At 36.6% G+C, this 22,389-nt stretch overlaps 1 protein-coding gene across 1 annotated transcript; it reads left to right on the top strand.

Annotated features, from left to right (window-relative positions):
* Window positions 1-10,969: 10,969 nt before the first annotated feature.
* Window positions 10,970-18,810, top strand: LOC121413529 (organic solute transporter subunit alpha-like). Its single transcript, XM_041606369.1, has 7 exons — window positions 10,970-11,209; window positions 12,933-13,093; window positions 14,236-14,309; window positions 15,487-15,642; window positions 16,323-16,431; window positions 17,147-17,399; window positions 18,442-18,810. Exons 1-7 carry the CDS (start codon window positions 11,134-11,136, stop codon window positions 18,699-18,701), a joined length of 1,089 nt encoding a protein of 362 aa, XP_041462303.1. The 5' UTR covers window positions 10,970-11,133; the 3' UTR covers window positions 18,702-18,810.
* The last annotated feature ends 3,579 nt before the right edge of the window (window positions 18,811-22,389 follow it).

Below are 22,389 nucleotides of genomic sequence, written 5' to 3'. Positions count from 1 at the left end.
CCACTCATCACATGGTCTACCTTCATTAACTCTCATGCCAAGAGTCCGTCCATCAACATTTTTGCCTAACCAAAATCTGGTCCAATAATCACTTCGTCTGCTCACTAGTTCATCTGTGACCATTTCGTCTCATTCCAGTTGGTCTAATACCAATTTTTCTTTTCATTCATTCCGCCCAGTGAGCACTTGGGGTGTTGCAAGAAACGTGCGATCAATAGCAAGTCAATTTTTGGTCCATAAATCAATCATATGTCTTGTAGTAAATTGCAAATTAGTGATTGATAGATAATCTGCTCCTTGAAACAAGAAGTTTAACCTGAATTGCTACAGCTAACGTTGATCTATCAGTTGTAAGATTGCAGCAGAATACTTGCAATTGATCGCAAATATTTTCTTGCAACACCCCCTAAGTCTAATTGATGGTAGACAAAATGAATACGAATTGGGATTAGATCAATTGAAGATTGTATTGTATTGTATTGTATTGTATTGTATTTATTTAATCACGGTAAAACTTACATTCAGTCATAACAGACTGCTTTTCAGCAAGTCCGTGAACATTAAAAAACATGTAAAAGTGAGACAATACGAAAAATATTTTAAATATTACAGTAACACATAATATAAGACATACATAATTAAAATGAAAAACAATAAGTAAAACTACATAAAACCGCAGTGCGAAGAGAAATCATAGAAATTCTCTAGCCCCCCCCCCCCGCAGATGAGTTAGAAGTCGATGGAATTAACTGATTTCATAAATAAAGAGAACTGATCCAGTTGCCGGGTATTATTTGGTAAGGAATTAAATAATTGAATACCTACATAGAGAGCACCGTCCCTTATAAAATTAGTTTTGGGTTTTTCGAGATTAATCCTACACTGGTAATTTCGAAGAGAATAATTACTTTTCTTGATGCTTATTTTGGAGCACAAGAAAGATGGAAGTAGTCCATGAAGTAATTTAAATATAAAGGAAACTGCCTGTTTTTTCCATCGCAATTCTAACCTATCAATGTTCAGAGTAGAATACAAAAGATTGGAACTGTATCTATAATCAACTCTTAAGACCATACGCAGTGCTCGATTTTGAAGAACACTTAATTCTTTAAGTAAAACTTTCCCTGTATTGAACCATACTATAGAGCAGTAATCAAAGTGTGGTTGAAAAAGTGCTTTGTAAAGCATTATAGCAGTATTCAGACTGATGTACGGCCTGAGCCGTTTCAAACAATACAGGGTTTTTGTTGCTTTCGTCTTAACGAATTTGACATGTGCATTCCAGTTAAGCGGTGCACTGAGCATAACGCCAAGGTATTTACACTCTTCCACTCTTCTGATTTTTTCACCGTCAATTTGAACTTGTGCATTTGCAAATGCTAATAATTTACGCCTTGATCCAAATATGATAAATTCACATTTCTTAGGGTTTAGTAATAATTCATTACATTTCAACCAGTCTGAAATCCGTGCCAAATCTTCATTTAGACAGGAACATAAATCAGAAACATTATCTGAGGAATAGTATATACAGGTATCATCAGCGTACATTGAAATACTGCTAAACTTTACAACAGTAGAAATATCATTTATGAAAATTATAAACATCAATGGACCAATTATACTCCCTTGCGGAATTCCACAGGTAATTGTATTATAAGAAGAAAATGTATTATTGATAACTGTTACATGTTTTCTTAAAGTTAAATAGCTTTGGAACCATCGTAAGCTTGACTCATCGAACCCCAGAAGATCAAGTTTTGTTAACAGAATATCGTGGGAAACCATATCAAATGCTTTCCGAAGGTCAAGCGATACTAAGCCAACAGCGTTCCCAATATCCAATTCTTTACGAATATTTTCTGTAATTGTAAAGAGGGCTTTTTCCTAAACGTGCAACAATCATGTAATGATCACTAATGGAAACTGTTACAACATCACAGAATTGAATAATGTCATCATTAGAAGAAAATAGTAAATCTATAGTTGAGGAAGACGTGTCAGTTACCCTGGTAGCTTTTGAAATATATTGTTTCATATTATAATCACTGGCAAGCGATAATAATTTTTTAGTATGAAAGTTTTGAGGTTTTTTTGATACATCACAATTCATATCACCAAGTATGATAAAATCAAGACACCAAGAATCCAGATATTGAAGTAACAAATTAAAATCATCTAAAACATCTTTCTTTGAATCTGGTGGTCTGTACCATGTCACAAGGTGAAAAGGCTTTTGTTTCTCAATAACAATCTTAATACATATTAATTCCAAGCGACCAAAATCACGTTCTTGCATTTCAAATACAATGTTATCTTTTAAATACATAACGACACCACCACCATGTCTATTTCGGTCCAGTCTGATAATATTATAGCCACATATGGAAACTTCAGAGTCAAATATATTGCTATCCAATTTTGTTTCACTGAGAGTTAAGATATCCAAATTGCTTTGTTCTAAAATATGATTAATTTCATCTACATTTTTAAACAAAGTACATACATTTAGATGTCCAATTTTCAATCCCTTGTTACAATTCAGTTTTTCAAAGACAAGTGGGATAGAGTCATAATGGTTGTCATTTGAAGTTGTATCAATTACACTTGGTCCTTCCGTCTCTCCATATTGATCAATAAGATGAAAAGGCAATTCTCTGTACAGGCATACATCGCAAATCCAATCAGTATCCGAATGAAAAAACTCAGAACTCAGAGATGAACATTTAAGATGAATCCATCGAAGGCATTTTACACATAAGACAGCATTTTGATTATTAGTAACTGACTGTTTACATCTAATACATGGAAAGAGTTTGACCATAAGACAATTCAAGCTTTTATAAATATCGAGATAAAGGATAAACTAACTGTCAAGATTTTCAAGATCGCGTTCACAAGTAATACGTACTTTCCTTCCATTGTTGGTGAAGGCAGTTATCTTGCCGTCTGATGTCCAAGTCTTCTTCACGTTGACACTGGTTCTTGCCTTGAAAAGAAGAGATGATCTGTAGCTTGTAAGATCCTCGTGAATGTAGACCTTGGAGCCCCGAAGTTTCATACGATTGCGGTAGATAGCGTCCCTTAGCTGAATTTAGCGATGATAATTCTAGGCTTACTGCTTGACTCTGTGGATTCCGATCCTTCGTCGACACTTGATGCTGCTAGCCTAGATGAAGATAGTCTATGCGAGCGGTCGATGTCGGTCGGTGCTAGAGTGATACCCATCTTATCCTTCGCTAGATTGATGATTGCCTGATCCGTTGTTTCATTTGGTTTTTCTTTCACTCCATGAAACCTCAAACAGCTCCTTCTGCTATACTGTTCTTGCTCTTCAACACTTGACTCTATCTTTGACAGACATTTTGAAACTTTATTCAGTTTTACTTCCAGTGACTGTAGTTCTCGCATTTTATTTTGAAGTTCTAGCTGGAGACCATCATGCAAATCACTAGCAATTTTCTCATAAATCTCGGAGTAAATTGCGTCAACAATGGCCCGAATCACCGGCGGCGATTGCAGTGCGAGCATTATCTGTTCCTTAATCGTGGCGGGAGAATTTGAATACAGATCCGCTTTGGTATGTATATTTCGATCATCATCACATTCAGTGTTCTGGCTCGATACACTCCAATGACCAGCATGATTACTGATCTCCTCGTCGTCAGCAGAATGCGGGGAGCTCCCGGGGATGTCTTTCTCAAGAACTTCGATTGGCGTCTCCTTCCTTCGCTTCTGCTTTGGGCGGGTTTCTTTACTTGATTTTTCTTTAAGTTTGGGCATGGTTGTATCCGAAGAAAATACCAATAACGAATGAAGGAGTATATAGAGAGCAATCCACAATAAATGTTTCCAAAAAAGCGGTGCAAATAATCAGTAATAACTTCCAATTTCTTCAGCACAAAAATTGCAGGCGGTCCAGTCAGGCTCGGTGAAGGTAAACATACTTATATAGCATCACCTCATTTATTTCATCAAATTCAATTAATAACGAAAACCGGTGTGTAATATGGAAAATAATAATAGCAGACCAGAATGGGACTGCTTTGAAGGGATATCATACATAACGAAATAAAGTATTGTGGTCTACTATATCATAACTAAACCAATAAATAAAGAAGCTCACTTGAAATACTTTGGTCGAATGAATATCTCATATAGCTATTTCTCATCTTTATAATTTTCTTGTCCATTATCTGTTTCTGTTTCTGTTTGTGGTAACTCCCGTAGGAACTCGGCAGGACAGCATTTTGCTGGTAAACGCCAAGCTGGTATATAACCAATTACCTATGAAACATTTTACGTCTAGGTTAATCAGTCATAATGGCTGACGTTATAGACGACATATATCACTCTCGGGCCTTTTTATTAAAGTGGAGACAATGGCAGAGTTGGGATTCGAACTCACAACCTTGCGATTATGAGTCCAATGCTCTAACCACTGGACCACACGACCCACCTGACCATGATGTGAAGATAAAGTGGAAGGCTTTCTGGATGAAAAGGTTGAGCATATGGTTCTGGATTTTTTAAAAGATAATATATGTCAATCATTGTTTTGTTTTCTGCTTTGTACGATAATTCCCAGTTTCTACCCCTCCTAACGAAGGAAAAGGAAGTGGCTTGGTGCACTGTAAAAACTGGTGTTAAAACTGACACCAATCGGTGTTAAAAGAGGACCACATCCTGAGGTGTTAAAATAACACCTTAGATATTGAACATAACACCAAAGAGTGTAAATGTAACAACCATAAGTGTCGTAATAACACCTATGGGTCTATAACTATAACACCACCAATTTAACACCGGTGTAAAATAACTGGTGTGGTCCTCTATGTACACCGGTTAACACCACAGTTTTTGCTGTGTATATTTATGAGCCATTCTCATCTCTCATTAAGTCCAAAGAGAGGTTTGATAACCCTCGTTCCTTTTATTATTCAGTTTTTAAGCATTCTGCACAATTATGCTTCTAGACCATAATGGCATTGATAGGTGGAATAAGCGTTTACTCTGTTTTTTAAGATCTTAAACAACCCCATTTGAGTCCGTCACTCTAACAATATCATTTGAATTTTAAAAGCAACTAAACCAATTTGGATTTTGTAAAATTTTCCACCATTATGAAGCTGGTCATAATGGTGTTGACAAAAAAAACGTCTATCGCAAATTTCCATGATCTTCCATGATTTCCATGCCTTTTAAATTACATTGCCCAAAATCTAAACAACACATGATTAAATAATAGTTGCTATAGAGCAACGGGCTTAAACAGTGTTGCTTAAGATTTATAAACTCAATACACCCCTGTACTTTTTTAACATATCTAAACAGCACATGATTAAATAATAGTTGCTATAGAGCAACGGGCTTAAACAGTGTTGCTTAAGATTTATAAACTCAATACACCTCTGTACTTTTTTAATATGCAATAGGGATAGGATGCAGATTGAGGTACCTTCTTGATCTCTCTCTATTCATTGTCAAATTGATATTTTATCTTTGTCCTATGCTTGATATCTTTAGGTACGTTTTATAGTGTTGTATATAAGTATTATGGGACATGCTGCATTTTTACAATATAAAGGGGGAACTATGTTTATTGATCACATACTTTTTTAAAAGCTTGAAATTATGCGCAGATTTCATGCTGCCACCAACGAATATATTTTCATACATATTAAATACAAAATTGTTTTTATTGACAAAGTAATGAACATGATTACTGACTCTATGAATTTTTGTATTACTATTATTCTAGATTATACATAGGCCTGTGGTTCATCGAATTCTAATAAATGATTTATACCTCAGTAAAATACGTTTGTATCGTAGTCTTTGTGGATTAAAATATTTGCAAAGGTTGAATCCAGTCACAAAATGACAATGGCCAATCAATATAATTGTTTTGTGTGCATCCTGATGATCATGTCCACTCTCAGCCAATCAAAATCTATGTTAGAATTCTGCAATCTTTTAATAGTACCATCGAGTGGAGGGAGGGGTCGAATTGCTATGTATTTTTCTACTTCCAATGATGTCGGCTGTCCAGAGATCAAAACGGCGCCAATATTTGAACAATGAACTTATGATTAACGCCACTTACGGCAGTTAGAGAGTGTAATGTAAGAGTTATTCTGGTGTCATCAGATACTCCTTGTAGGGAAAGACAATTGTATTTTGTATAATAATGATAATAATTATTACTATGTTGCGTTTATTTCATTTAAAAGGGAGAGAGAGAAGGAGGGAGGGGGAGAGAGAGACAGAGAGACATACAGACGGACAAAGACTGAGATGTGATGTTCTAATTGAAAAGGATAATACATTTTGTACCTTGTACCCGGGGGGGGGGGGGGCACTTCCATTCACGAGTGGATACCATGCGCGACCATGGGGTCTCGAAAAGCACCCTAAACACGTAATTTCTATATTCCGAAAATGCACCCCTTAACAAGTATTGGCTTGTGAAACCCTACCCTTAACAAGTATTGGAAACAAAACGATACTCCTGGCAAATATTCCCTGAAATGAACCCCTAAACAAGTACAGGAATGTTTTATTGTTACGGGTCCTTCGGTCCTCGGCTTTACCTTATTTCGTTTAGTACGACCCCACCTTCTACACCCCGCGCAAATCGGACTCTAAACACGAAGTGTTGGGGCAAAAAGGACATCCTTTATAAAACATTTTAATTTTGTTTGATCATCCCCGCAAATTCGACCCTAAACACGTAATTTTCCTAGCGAAATATATACCCTTTTTTCATTATTTTTGTGTTTTTGACACCCTTATCACGTTACGTACGTAACGTGCCCTATCGTGAAAAAGACATCCTTTTTACGTGTTTTTTGGTCGTGCATGGTATCCACTCGTCAATGCAAGTGCCCCCCCCCCCGGGGGACCTGGTATATCTCGGGTACCTAGCTAGGTTCTGTGCGTTTCGATTTATAATTATAATGTAATTGTAAGGTAATTATAATTTTGTAATTATAATCAATCGATTCGTATGTTATGTGGGTTTAACATGTTGGCGTGGGTATGTTTGTACCTGTTGCATGTATTTCAATTCAGAGGTGGGATCGTATATAAGAATATAATCATAGTAATGACGTGGCAACACCAGTTACATAATCATGATTATCATTTTCCGGAGTACTGGACCCCGTACTGGACGTGCGCCCCATTCACAAGTACTGCTTTAAAAGAGGTGTAATTTCGTTTCCTTTATCAGATACTGGATGACAAATCCGAGATTAGCTATGTTCATTATTTTGGGGTTTAATTAAATCAACATTTTGTTCAGGTGGAATTCAGGATTTTGGTGTAACTGAAAGCGGGTTGGGGATGTAAGTGGTTCATGTATTTCCCCAAGTTTTTAGTAAAACTGAGGCCGCGGGTTGAGTGTGATTTTTTGAAAAACAACCCCCCCCCCCTCACCATTGATAACATCACTGTGAATGTGGTCATTGTCACCATGCAAGCTCGCTCAAGTTTGACCGTCTGAAGATTACATACATTAATTTTGTACATCTTTCTACACGTTTTTACCCAGGGATTCATAAAAAATAATTATATCAGGGTGCATAATATTGGAGTATACCTGGATACTCTTACCTATAACCCTGCCCTAAACAATACTGATCTCAGCATAAATTGAGACTATATTCCTAGCATTGACTTTAAAATATATAATTTTAGACTGGCACTGGGGATCTGTATGCTTTTATATCTATGCAACCCATGAATCGATTGAAGCCATACATGAAAAACCAATGAAGTATTACATAATACTACCTCTGATAAGTCAACCATGATGTTCCAGTACTTTCGCATCCTACAGAGTACTGTCTGTGGAGCCATGGAGAGTTATAACCTTGCTGTCTTGCTGACACTGATAATAGGCCTTTGTCCATCCGTCTTCTAAAATCCATGATTAAAACCATTCATGCAGTTATATCGAGCTGTGTATATTATACTATGTATCATTGTTGACCATTCGCATAGGTTTCTTATTATAGGACAACTTTCTCTGTACACCGATCATCAGATAGGTTCTCTTTGACGGTAAGACAATATACTTTTTACTGCAGAGTATTTGGGTATAACGTGGAGGTTGCTATAACAGTTAATGTGTGATAATTTGTGACGATAATTGATGATTATAGTAATCTGTGTTTAGTATTCCCATGATTTGGTCATAAAACATATTGAAAGGCCAAAGCAAAATACTGCATGCATGTAGGGAAGTGGGAGTTCCTGCATGCAGTATCTGTCAGTTGACCACGTGATGGTATTCTGAATAATTAGACCAGCCATTCTTTTAAAATTGTTTTGAGAATATAATCGCGTCGGTTCGAGATGAAGAACTGTACTAGTGGAATATGTGCATTTCATTTTGTATTAATGACCACCTGCATGATGCTTGATTCAATCTCAATCCACTATTTTTTAACCCTTGAAGTTCGTTCACTTTCACCTCCCAAATATAGGTTTTTAACCCTTCTATAGCCTTATTAAATTCCAAAAGATAATATACTTTGTGTGTGTTTCAAATTATTGTCACCCATATATCAGTCGGGTGACTATTTCCCCCTTTTGGAAATTATATTAGGACTATAATGTGCATTGATGCGGTCGGGGATGGGGGCGTTAACGGTTAAAGTGATTGTTTTTTTTTCAAACGAGAACCGCGCTGACGTCTACCCTTATACCGAAGGTGCATACATGTGCTCGAAATTGAGAAAATAAACCCTCCTTTTAGTTTTTAATTGACCTGACGTGAATCAAACCGTCAAGTTTGGCCCTTCTGTGAGGGAAGTTACCTTCCTCAAAGCACAAAAGAGAGTGAGAATCACATTAAAAGTCACATTACCCCCGGCCCCTTCAAGTTCATTATGTATAGAGCTTTGGCATGTTTGAGGAGGGTAGGGATCTGGACAAATCCCAATCGAACCGGGACAATTCACACAGCTAGGATACACATTAAAGTTAACCTTGGTGTGAATTTAATATACCGATGTTTAAGACTTTAATTTCTGCTTTATCATTAAAATTATATTTAAGTTTATTTCTTCGAAAACATCGTGATGAACAAAGTAATCGAAGGTCTTTGTGTGCTTCTGAAAGTTATTGGCATGCATTATGTTCTTTCTGAATAAAAAAAACCCCATTCATCTTTTATTGTAAAAAATGTAATTTATGGAATATTATGATACACGGCATAATTATGGCCGAGCAGATCAGCAATGACATCATAGTATCAATTCATTTCCGCAATTCTTTGGTGGATTTCTGGGAAATTTTATTGAAAAGTATAAATCCTCTCTTTTTACGCTTCGCTAAGTCAATCTACAGGTCAGGAAACTCAAACTCATTGGATTTCCTTTTAAGATCAAAGTCCAACCCGACAATAATTCAATTTGAACAAAAAGTGAGAGAATAAGACAAACATGTTGCACAGAAATTTCAGTAATTTAAAATCCCGGATGTAAACTTATAAAGTTATTTCTTTTTTGTTTTGTTTACATAACAATGACGAGAGGAAACCATGAAATAACCACACAGGATACAAGATCCTTATGAAGTACGAAATTATACAGTAATGGCATTTTACTATCATTATCATTATCACGCTTTATATATTTTTGCATCTACATTTTAAAGTCAGTTAAAGGGGGTCTTCATCATGATTAGGGGCAGCGCCAGGATATTTTGATAGAGAGGGTGAAACGATCTCAAGGTGACGTCATATTTTCCCATTATTATTTTTTTGTTTACACCTTTTTTTTCACTTTCTCATGTGTCAGTTTACTTCATTACTTGAGAAATTATTAAAGGGGCGGTCAACCTCTGCCCCACTCTGGGGGAGACCCTTATTTTCCTCCAAACGACAATACTTGTGATACCGTGCTACCGTCCTATCCAGAATCAATGGCTATATACGAAACGATCTTCGACAATCGGACAATACAATAATACTGTCAATTTTATTTGGATGTTGATTAAGGTATGGGGTTTTACCGGTTTCCTTGAATTCACACAAAAAACTGTAAATGCGCGACACAGATGATTATGCAAATATGAGTGTCAACGTCATTTTCTTTTACACTTTATTATGCTCCGTGTTTTGGATGGGGGACTTTACGGGCAAAGAAAAGGTCAAAATAAAGGAAAAGGTCAAAAGGAAAAGAAAAACGTCGAAATATAATATTATTTCCTGGGTATAGTTTGTCAAACCATCACAAAATTAGATTTCCGTTGGAATTAAAAAAAAATCATTATTTCATCCAGTCCATCACCAAATGCATGTTTTATACTGTCTCGGTTAAGGTCATATTTGTCACTCAATATCTTGATATTTACGCAATGTAGATCAAAATATGTTGTTTGCTTGTTTCATTTTCTCTATCGTCAATATGGGTACCAGCAGAATAGATACTTTAATTACAATACGTTAGCGTAGTACTGTAGGAAGCATTGATTGTGAGTATATTGCAATTGGTTATCAGGAAGTACTCCCTTATAGCAAAGTTTCAACAAGCGTTTCTGGAATTATATAGGAACCTTTAATCTCGATTCTTAAAATCATTATGTGTAATGAGTACTTGGTCTGGAACGCTGCCTCCTTTACTGGCGACGCGATTTTAATATATCGCACCTATTGATATTCAAGACGTAATGGTCAACATGGTCAAAGCGTGGACTTACTGACCAAAGCAACCAGTATAATTATGCTGCTGTCTGGTTTAAAATAACTCTACGTACGTTACCATTTAGAGTCGAATTGGAGAACTTCGCTTGACTGCAAGATAAAGGCAATTGAATTACATTCTTTTTTTATTTCAATCAATAAAGGCAGCAAAGAGTCCTCACTGACTGAGGAGCAGACGTCGAAGGATCAAGCTTGGACGTCGACAGAACTCTAACCAGCTAGCTTTAATGGTCAATGTTCTGGAAACTGAATCATCAAATCATCCCACGTGTGGACTCTTGCAGAGCAGTTGAGGTGATTCCAAAGTTACAGAACGGCATAGACGACAACAATATCAAAAACAGTAGCAGAAGTAGCAGCAACGACAGCAACCAAAACTTTTGAATTAAGTGTCCAAGCTATAAATTAAGAAATACAAAATGGTGATGGCAAGCGACAATTCGTCTACTGACGGCTGTTCGTCCCAAGTCAATTCAGCAACGGAGGAGGCAATTTGTAAGTTCGTATTTAAATGTTTTACCCATTTGAATATCCATTCATTTAACCCTGTTATATATGTGCCAACTCTATTTCTAGTATATTTCTTCTATTTGTTTGCTAACCAGTGACGTACGGTAGTGAGCGAAAAATTTCGAAGGGGCTGGATATGGCGTATCACGGGCAGAATTCATAAAAAGTCAATTGCGAGCGAGGGAAACGAGCGAGCAAAAATTTCGTCATTTTCATTAAAAAAAATCAATTTTGTGAGAGATTTTGAGATTATATTAAGAAAATAAAATAATACTTCACACTTCTCCTTTTCATTTTCTTTTTTTTTTCTCTCTCTTCTTTTCTTGGTCACAAGAGCCCCCAAGACCCCCATCTGCGTGCAACTGTCGCTAATGATCTATATTAGCCTATAAGCGTGTTATCTTGTTTGTTGTTTTTGTATGAGTAGTTCACGGTTATACTGAGTTGAATACGAGTTTCCTCAGATATGATATTTCTATAGGTCTTTTTTTAATAGAGGTCATTTATCAGTATATTGAGTCATTTACCAATCCTCGGTCATTTGTCAGAACATGTGTTCATTCATAATTAGCCTTTGCGTAATATGGCCATATCATATTTTAATCTATATATGGGTTAACAGTCCTCGGAAACAGTCTGATTTATTTGTAGTGACACAAATCCGGCACATATCTTTACTGAAAGAGTCAAACAGGGTTCACATAATTATCACTTTGTTGATATGCCATAAAAATTCCAATATATAGTGATTACTGTTTATACACTGAGAAATAATCTAGCCTTCATGACACGGTGCCAGCATAAAAAGCCTTAGTAATTCAGTATCAAAACCCAATCCCCACTACCGTATCCCACTATTCTTGCTCAATAAACCATAACAGACAAAAAAAGAGCGTCTAATTTGTTTTTCTTACGCAATGCACCTCTCTCAGGTCAATGCAGCAGTGCATGCATGGATAAACTTATTGTTAATGAATTTCTTTAATTTCGAATTTTTCGATTACATATTAACTTTGGCGCACTGTTCAAACTTTTTTTTTCTTTTGACAATATAAGGAAAATTAAGAGCTACGGCGAAAGGCGGCAGTCGAGGGGCCCTCTTCGTATATACTTGCAATGAAGTTAAATTCCATTCTCCACACAATTCTCAAAATTCTCTGATCCCAAACTATTTTCTCTGGTTCATTTTCATGTCTGGGAAGGGGGGGGGGGGCATTGTTGCATCCACTGTGACGTACGCCTACACCCCTCATGAAAAGCGAATACACCCTAGTATATCATGTATATGGTCAGAGTAATTCTTCTACTGCAACTCTTAAGGAATATAACATAACCACAAATACCACACTCTTCAATGTTGGGAACATACTGTCCACTGTGTTCGGTAATGTACGTTGGTAAAATATATACATAGTCTGGGCAATTCTTATCCAATCGAGCAAATTTATTACCAAATCTTGGCAGATTTCAACCAATAGTTGTGTGGACAGTAAGTTGGACAATTTTTGCCAACTGTTTTAAGAGCGCATGCAGAGCTACCCGTCGTTAATATATACCTTTTTTCTTTTCTGATGTACAATAATTATTATAGTTCAGAATTGTTGTTATTATTACATCGTTGGTGCTGATATTATTGTGATCATTATTGTTATCACTATCATTATCATTATCATTAGAATAATAATTTCTGTTTCCTATTATCTTATAGTTCTTGGATCTTTCGGAGGGGGTATAGCTCTTCTTGTCATCCTATCTCTACTAACTGTTGCTACGATTATTATGTTCATACATTCGTATGTTCGGATCAGACATCGTGTTAAAAGTCAAAGCAGGAGGATATTTCTTATCCGACTTTTTGCAATTTTTCCGGTAAGATATTTTTTTCGGCTATTTCTTTATGACTAGTTAATAGGGTCAGCTGGATGCAACTGTTATTCTAGTCATATTTGACTATTTTCTATTCGTATTTTACTAGAAAAGAGTTATTTTTTACTAGAAGTGTGACTAGACATCATTTGCATCCAGCTGACTACTGGTCTAGTCAATTTGACTGACTTGTTATCATTACTACTTCAATTTTACTGTTAAATAGTTTTTTTTAAAGATATAAATTCATAATCCAGCACTTACTGCTTATATGCAAGGTTGTGTTTTATCTGTGCTGGTAACTTGGTATCTTCATGATTTTCATAAACCTGATTGGGAGTTAGGTCCATCTTGATAATTGCAAATCGTTCTTAATTAGTTTTTAAGGGTTACACAATTATGCTAATGTCAGAGGCAGAGCCCAAACTTGTCTGGTGCTTGAACAGAGTAAAATTCATCTTAGTACGCCCTTTCCCCTTACATTTAGTAAACATTTAATTACCGGTAAATATTTGTAACCAATAAGTAAAAAAAAAGCATTGGATTTAAATTTCAGCTAATGGAAATAGAGCTGACAGATATTTCTGATTTCAGAACAGGGCTCGTTTCATAAAACAGTTTAAAGCTACTGATATAATTCAATTTGATTGGCTGATTATGAACTTGTTACAGAACTTGTGCATAATTATGCTATTGTAACACGTCTTTAGGAAACGGGACACTGGTCACCACTTACGCAGAAGTTGCTGACAGTACTTCCAGATATGTTCCCCTATCTTATAATTGCCCTTCATTATCTAATAAAAAGTTGCTTTTAATATTTTTGTTTAACTTTATTTTCCCAAAGTCCTCCTAAAGTTTCTTTAAGATTAACCTCTTTATTCAAAATTAATAAACTAAGAGCGAGAGGAATTGAGCAATTATTAAGAGTTATGATAAAGGCTTTCCAGTGTGAAACGGACAAATTTTATACAATTTTGATTATTTTATCATCTGAGTGCTCAATATCATATCAAAGAGTCCAATATGCACTTCCATATAGGCATGATAGGCAAATGGACTGTTTGTATAGGAATAGGTCATAATCTATGCCAAATATCTGTGTAATTTTTTATATTCATTTTTCCTTTATCAAAAATTCCAAGATCTACTCAGCCACATCTTTAGCAGGAGTTTACTTTCCACGGGCATCGCTCATAACAGGTTGGGGATCTAGTTTGTAAGTATGGATTGTCATTTCTTTCTGATTAGTCCTAAAATTAATCCAAATTGCAAATTGACAATTATGACTGGTTGTTGATAATTTTTGTTTCTTGTAGACGTGTATTCATAAGATTTTACCATTCACATACCCTTTTCTTTATTTGCCTTTATGTGTGCCCCTGAGATGATTAAAAATAATTCATTCCGATAATGTTTTAAAGGCCAAGTCCACCTCAGAAAAATGTTGATTTGAATCAATAGAGAAAAATCAGACAAGCACAATGCTGAAAATTTCATCAAAATCGGATGTAAAATAAGAAAGTTATGACATTTCAAAGTTTCGCTTATTTTCAACAAAATAGTTGTATGAACGAGCCAGTTACATCCAAATGAGAGAGTCGATGATGTCACTCACTCACTCACTATTTCTTTTGTTTTTTATTGTTTGAATTATACAATATTTCAATTTTTACGAATTTGACAATTAGGACCTCCTTGCCTAAAGCACAAAATGTTAAAATAATGGAATTCCACGTGTTTAGGGAGGAATGAAACTTCATTTTACATGACAATGACGAGAAAATCAAAATATTTCATATTTCATATAATAAAATACAAAAGAAATAGTGAGTGAGTGATGTCATCAACTCTCTCATTTGGATGTAACTGGCTCGTTCATATAACTATTTTGTTGAAAATAAGCGAAATTTTTAAATGCCATAACTTTCTTATTTTACATCCGATTTTGATGAAATTTTCAGTGTTGTGCTTGTTGAATTTTTCTCTTTTTATTCAAATCAAGATTTTGTTGGGATGGACTTGTACTTTAATCATTAAATACGATTTAGCAATTTGGGGAAGTGGGGGGGGGCGGGGGCTGAATAGGTCCTGCTGCCTATGAAAAACCAACAACAGTCTAATGATCTTACTTTGGAGTGATAAGTAGACAAGATAAATTCTTCTTTTTAGTCCTAAAATTTATCAAAATTGCAAATTAACTATTATAATTGATCATCTTCTCCCTCCTCCTCCGGCTACTTCTCCTCCTTTTCTTCCCTCCTCATCGTTCTCCGTTTCCGCATCCACCTCCCAATCCTCCTACTCCACGCGTGCGTCCTCCTATACTACTTTTCCTCCCCCCTCCTCTTACGATACACCTAACACTACGTCTCCATCTTTACTCTTCCTATTAGGTACCTGTCTGTGACGTTGTATACCTTCGTTCTACTGATTATCGACTACTATGGAGGTCTTGAAGCAATGGAACGTCATCTTGAGGGGGTTGAGGTATCCCTCTCAGCCCCACCCCTTACGTGCTGCTGCCCTTGCTTACCTAAGGTTGTCTTCATGTAAGTCTGAATTCTATTACATTTTCCCCAGCCAAAACATTGTTGTGTCTTATATTGTTTCTCTATTCCCATTCCCATGCCAATCGTACTTTTTAATACCCAATTCTAACCTCTCTCCTTTAATGTATGTAAGAGGAATGACGAATCAGTTTTGCCGATTTGTTTTTCATGTATATTTGCACCACTTAGTATGTTGTTTGAAGGCCAATGAAAGCAACATTTTTGTATGTTTTGAGTAAATTTCACGAACCAATAAAATCATGGATTTTGTATGTAGTCTTCAAGCCACGAGCTATAATTTCAATTTAAAGACGTAAGCGGTATCTCCAATCTAAATCCAAGTAGGCCTATTTTGGCCGACGAATATTCGATTTGAAAATATCATTTTTATCATTTTGTCCATTACCAGCCTACCAGGGCGGCAAAAGTGTTGTGTTGGGGCCGGGGGGGGGGGAGGCCATGTAAAAATTCGATTAAAAATTTATATACCGTACACTATGTTTCGATGGTATTGTTTTTGGTCATGCAACGTAATATTTTTTAAAATTATATTAAGGCTTTCAGGGCTGCAAATACCTTAAAAGATAATCGACATTTGTTATGGGTATAAGTGCATGTTCGGCTTTATTTTGATGACAACAGAATCATAATATTGTATTCTTGGTTCAATTTTCTTGCAGGGACCACTTCCACGGGATGAGAGTGCTAGTCTTGCAAGCAGTTTACCTCAGACCCCTAACAACCATCATTGGGGCTATTTTATGGACCGATGGAATCTATGCACCTAGAGTAAGTGAGACAAGGATGGCCAATAATGACTTAATCACTTAATGTGTGGTTAAAAGGAAATGATATATGTTTAATTGAGGTCAAGAAACTGTCTCATATTACGAACTAGCTATAAATGGGAAATCGGCTGATAGCTAGCATTCAGATTTTTTTCTGGATCCAGGGGGCTGTTTCATAAAGCTGTTTGTAAGTTAAGAGCGACTTAAGACGACTGGTGATCCTTTCTTACGCGCTAAACCATCGCCATTGAATATACCATTTACCACAAGAAAGGACCACCAGTCGTTCTTAAAGTCGCTCTTAACTACCGAACAGCTTTATGAAACACACACCAGGATTGAACGGAGGAAGCTTGGGCTAAGGCAGTGTTTTTTTTTTCTTTTCCAAATACCCCCCTAAAAAAGAGGGGTCTCTACTCCATTTTTTTTTTTTGGGGGGGGGGGGGTGGGGGCGTACGTTGTAGACCTATTTTTATTCTTGAATATGTTAGGCTGTTTTGTTGATTTCATACTTACCAACCCCCTCTCTCTCCATCTATCTGTCCATGGAGTTACTATCTGAGAGACAGTGACCCCATTGTCTTCCTCTCATCCACACTATTCCTTCACTCTCACTTTCATCACATCCCACCCTCTGTCTTATACTGCCTTTTTTTGTATCTCCGATGCTCCTTAATATTTCCATCACGATCCCATTATTTTATTTGTCCATACAGATCGGACCTGACTCGGCCTTTCTCTACCTGACCATCATCAGTCTCATATCCTCTCTGGTTGCTGTCTATGGTCTCTCTGTCATGTACAACGCTACGCTAAGACACCTCCGACACTTCATGATCGGCGTAAAGTTCGCCGTCCTCAAATGCGTAATCATCGTGACGAATTTACAGAACATGATCATCGCCGCCCTCTCCGCGGCCAATGCCATCCCGTGTTCCGGAGCATTTAATTCGCCAGCAAGAGGAACGCGTAAGATTCATCTTTTTATTATTTTTGAAAAATCAAGCAGTTTTAGTTGCAGGTGTTAACAAGTGCCCTTTCTCGCATAAGTGCCTTTATTTTTTACAAAAAACTCCCCTTAAGAACGTGTTCTGTGCCCATTTCACCAGTCTGAGAAGGACCCATTTTATGTGTGAGCAAGTCCCCTGCCTTCTTGTAAGAGTACTTTCTCGAATCAATGCCCTTTTTTACCCAAGAAAAGTGACTCTCACAAACACGTCCTGTGCCCCTTTCATACATGAGAAGGACCCGTAATATGTGTTAACGAGTGCCCCTTTCCTTTTCATTGGTGTCTGTTCTTCTTATCACTTTTCATGCTTCGTGCATGCCCGGATTCTCATTATTTCTCTCTTTATTTATCCCTTCTGCAAGTGCATCCTTAACCCCATTTATTTTCTAGTTTGTTCAAAACGTTCAGTCTGTTAATGTTCTGATGGCGTCCCCTTTCCTTTGGAACAAGTGTTCCTATTATATGATTCTGGAAAACTCATTTTAAATTTATGAATTTCACATAATTATCTCGAGGAATATGAGCCTGTTGCTATTCGAAACAAACGCTGCACAGGGGAAAACGTAATCATATTCAATACGCCTTTCATGAGTCATGTAAATGGGGTAAATAAGTAATTTTTTCTTTGTTTTAAGATATTATAGTGCCCTTTTCGAAAGAAAAGGTGCCCCCACTTTCAGCTTCGCTCCGCCGCCCTTGGACTCATTGTGATACAGGTACTTCGTATTTTCTTCAGAGACCACTAGTGTCACTGGAGGGGGTATGTCTATCCCTCATGCATCTTTCGAGAAAAAAGTCATAGCAACTCGTTTTTTGTATGATATTATAAAAGCTTTGTTGGTGACTATATTGCTCTTTGTTTGCGGCTAAATTCTTGATTGTTCTAAAAAGATGTTCTCGTTTTTCTTCAATAATGTGACCACATTATTTTGGCCCCGGTCTTAAAAACTTTAACAAAAAAAAAACCTTTAACCAAATTCTTTGTTCTATCCCCTCACCCAGTCATCTACCACATCCTGGTCATCTGTGAGATGTTCCTCATCCTCCTCGTCCTCAAGATCTACTACGCCCAATGGTCGAAGAAACACGAATACGGCAAACACTTCTCGTCGAAAGCTTCGGTCGGCGACCTCAAGCCCGCAGCCGAAGAGAAGCCACCCGCGGTTGAGGCCACCAACGAGGGCATGGGCGATGTCGAACTGAAGGCGGGTGTCAATGGGGAATCGCAGTCGAGCCCGGATAAGAGCGACACTGGCGTATGATCACGCGGGGTTATGACTTATGGATTGTATCTCGTGATCATTGCAGGAATGGGGGTCCTAAACCGCTGAAGGATGATGACGACGACGACGATGATGATGGTGATGATGATGATGATGACGATTTTGATGATGATGATTGTTGATGATAAAAAATAATTGATAAGGATAATAATATCAATATTTTTATCGTGATAATGATAATGCTGATGATAATTTTACTGATAATGGCCCGGAAAATGGGGATGGTGATATCAATATTAATATTACTGATCATAATTTTAGAAAATGGTAATAGTAATGAGAGTGATACCATAAGTTAACACTATTACCAGAGGCATGAACTTACTTATCCAAAATAAATGTGCTTATATATACCTTAAACAGAAAAGGTAAAAAGAAACGCGGTGGAAAGGTCACTAATTTTACCAGCAATATCATTTTTATAGATAATGTTAATTAAAAAAGATACCGAATACCAGGGCACTGGGAACGATTTTTTTTAATACGGGTGCTGGTTTAAATTTGACAAGCAAAAGAAAAATGGGATAATTTTTTCTACCAAAATGAAGGTGTTTGGGGTTAAATTTCTGCCGTTTACCATACCTACCTGATTTCCAGGGGGTGCCCCCAACACCCCGCCTCCGAGGGCCATGCTGAATATAATTATGTAGATGTAAAAATAACAGTTAATGCAACAATGAAAGTAAACCCACAAGTGGTTAATCGCTTAGTATGATTTGATTCAATATGATTTGTATAATCATTATTGCTCAATACTTGATTTCATTCGTGATTTAATTGTATATACGAAGTGTATTTTTATTGTGCATTTGATAAAGAGAGAGGGGCGATAATTAGGGAGAGATAGAGGGGTGGAGTGGGAGTAATCCATTATTGCAGTCACCGTATAAAGCTTCAATGGATTTTTTAAAAATTCATTGAAATTGGAGCAGCCTGTTTCTCTCTCCAACACTATTGACTGTTTCCCCCTGTTTCCATATTTTACTGCCATTTTATATGTATAATATCATGAATCTTTTAATTTTGATTATTATACTCAATTTGAAAGTTTGAAAATCCTTTGTTGTGTTGTACATCAGCCGTCAATATTCATCTTATGATACACGTATATAATATAATTAATTTCAGTGTGTTTCTTAGCTAGGCACGATTTTTACCACGGGCAGTATCGGCTCGCTGTATGATAAAAATCAATACCGGCGTCTTTCATGAGGACATGATAAGGGTGAATAAATATGTAATTTGAACATAATTATGTTAATACCATGAATCGTTTGATTATATGTTATGTGTTTGATCCCGTGTTATACAAGTATATCTCCAGCTATCACATGCCTTGAATAAGAGAATAATTGTCAAATTATACGAAGAGAAAATGAATTTGTTCAACTGGACTTATTAAAACGGAGAACATTTTCGAATTCATTGTTACATGAATTACAGGAATCGGGGTGAGAAGACCTTCCAAAAACAATAGTTTCCAACATCTTTGCTACGAAGGTCACATGAATTAATATGTCTGATGTTTGTGTATATATTACTCCATGATTATCGAATGCATAAATAAATTTTTGTATCATTGTATGGCTATACATACCGGGTAAGGGCTGTACACCGCAAGAACATTCTTAAAATTTCGGGCAACATACTGTCCACACATCAATTGGTTAAAAATTTATCCAACTCTGGGTAGTTTTCAACCAATACATGTAGTTTTCACCCAAAGCACACATTTTTTATTTAAAGCTACCCAGAATTGGATAAAGTTTGTTTTAACCATTGTTGTGTGGACAGTATAATGCCCAACATTTTTAAGAGTGTATGAATAAATAATTTCATGATATGCGTCTACATGGTCTTGTCCGAGTTTTATTTTATACGTTTTTATGAACATTTTTTTTTCAAAATGATTACTCTTATAATTTCGTCGATTTTTTTTCAATCGATTGAAAAGGAAAACGATTTTGGACTTGCTCGCTACGAGAATAAACGAGTTTTCAAATAACGTTCCGCATCCAAAACTATAATTATCCCCTATTGTTAACACACCACTGCATAAACTGGAAATAAAAAGTTAATATTGTTGAAATATGAGTTTCGCGGTATGATTGCAGGAGAATGGAGGAAAACCTTGTAATTTCTGCGGGAATTTCTGTCAGAAAATAATTTCATGCATGTTTTACACTTTCTTTACCCCCCCCCCCGGACCTTGATTCTGTTCATATAAACTTTTTGGGGTCCAGTGCCATCACAGTCATATCGGGGTCTTCGCGTCGGGACGAATTTCACATGGTGATCGGGCAGAAAGTGGGATAACTTGGGAATCAGAGAAAATAGACGAAGTAGCCCAGGAAAAATCAATTGACTTTAAAAGCGTCTACCGGGGGGGGGGCACTTCCATTGACGAGTGGATACCATGCGCGACCACGGGGTCTTGAAAAGCACCCTACAAACACATATTTTCCATATTCTGAAAATGCACCCCTTAACAAGTATTGGCGTGTGAAACCCTACCCTTAACAAGTATTGCAAACAAATACTATTGGCAAGTATTCCCAGAACTGAGCCCCTAAACAAGTACGGCGATGAATTTTCCATATTCTGAAAATGCACCCCTTAACAATTATTGGAACCAAAACGATACTCTTAGCAAGTATTCCCTGAAACAAGTATAGAGATATTTTATTGTTATGTCACGCATCCGTCGGTCGTCGTTTATTTTGGTCACGTTAAGTATGGCCCCACCTTCCACATTTCGCGCAAATCGGACTCTAAACATGTAGTGTTGGGGCAAAAAGGACATCCATTATAAAACATTTTGATTTTGTTTAATCATCCCCGCATATTTGACCCTAAACACGTATATTTTTCCGAGCGAAATAGATACCCTTTTTTCAATTACGTACGTAATAACGTGCCCTATCTTGAAAAAGACATCATCCTCTTTACGTGTTTTTTGGGTCGCGCATGGTATCCACTCGTCAATGTAAGTGCCCCCCCCCCCCCGGCTGGGAGTGTCTACAACACCGAGGATAAAAAAGATAAATTCAGAGAGAGAGAGAAAGAGGGGGGGGGGGCTACAGAGTAGAGAAGGAGGAGAAAAATGATAACAAGGTAAAAAAAAAAGGTATCAAACATTAATTTGTTTTTACCATGATTAAATGAAATGAATGAAATGAAAAATGAATTCGGGCATTTTTTTGGGAAGAATCCTAGGCCTATAGCTCTGACTTTCAAACATTAATCCAGAGACTTTTGGCGATGAGGATATAGAATATGATGATGACGTCATGATGAGGGTGGAGATGATCAACTATTAAATGGAGAAATAAAAGACGATAAGAACGAGATGAGAATAAAAAACAATGGCCTTGGATCAGCTGGGGGGGGGGGGGGGTAGAGCCTCATTCAGCCCTATACCCCCATATTTTTTTTTCCAATAAAGGTAGGCCTATAGAAAAAAAGAAAAATTTTGCCGTCTGATTTCTAGTTATTAATTTAATTCAATTAATTGATTAAATTATTTATTTACTAATTAATTCCTTCCTTCCTTCCTTTATTTATTTATCTATCTATCTATTTATTTATTTATTTAGGTATTTATTTATTCATTCATTTTTGCATTGTCAGTCCGCTTAGGTTCACCTCTTTTAAAACCGTTCCGAGC

Source organism: Lytechinus variegatus, chromosome 4 (genome assembly GCF_018143015.1).
Source record: "Lytechinus variegatus isolate NC3 chromosome 4, Lvar_3.0, whole genome shotgun sequence".
Lineage (NCBI taxonomy): Eukaryota > Metazoa > Echinodermata > Echinoidea > Temnopleuroida > Toxopneustidae > Lytechinus > Lytechinus variegatus.
This window is presented reverse-complemented; position numbering and strand designations above follow the sequence as displayed.

Excerpts from the sequence above, each read along its gene's own strand:
- LOC121413529 (XM_041606369.1), top strand. The coding sequence starts at position 11,134 with ATGGTGATGGCAAGCGACAATTCGTCTACTGACGGCTGTTCGTCCCAA. Across the intron at positions 11,210-12,932 it reads AGCAACGGAGGAGGCAATTT|TTCTTGGATCTTTCGGAGGG; the intron begins GTAAGTTCGTAT and ends ATTATCTTATAG. Across the intron at positions 13,094-14,235 it reads GACTTTTTGCAATTTTTCCG|ATCTACTCAGCCACATCTTT; the intron begins GTAAGATATTTT and ends AAAAATTCCAAG.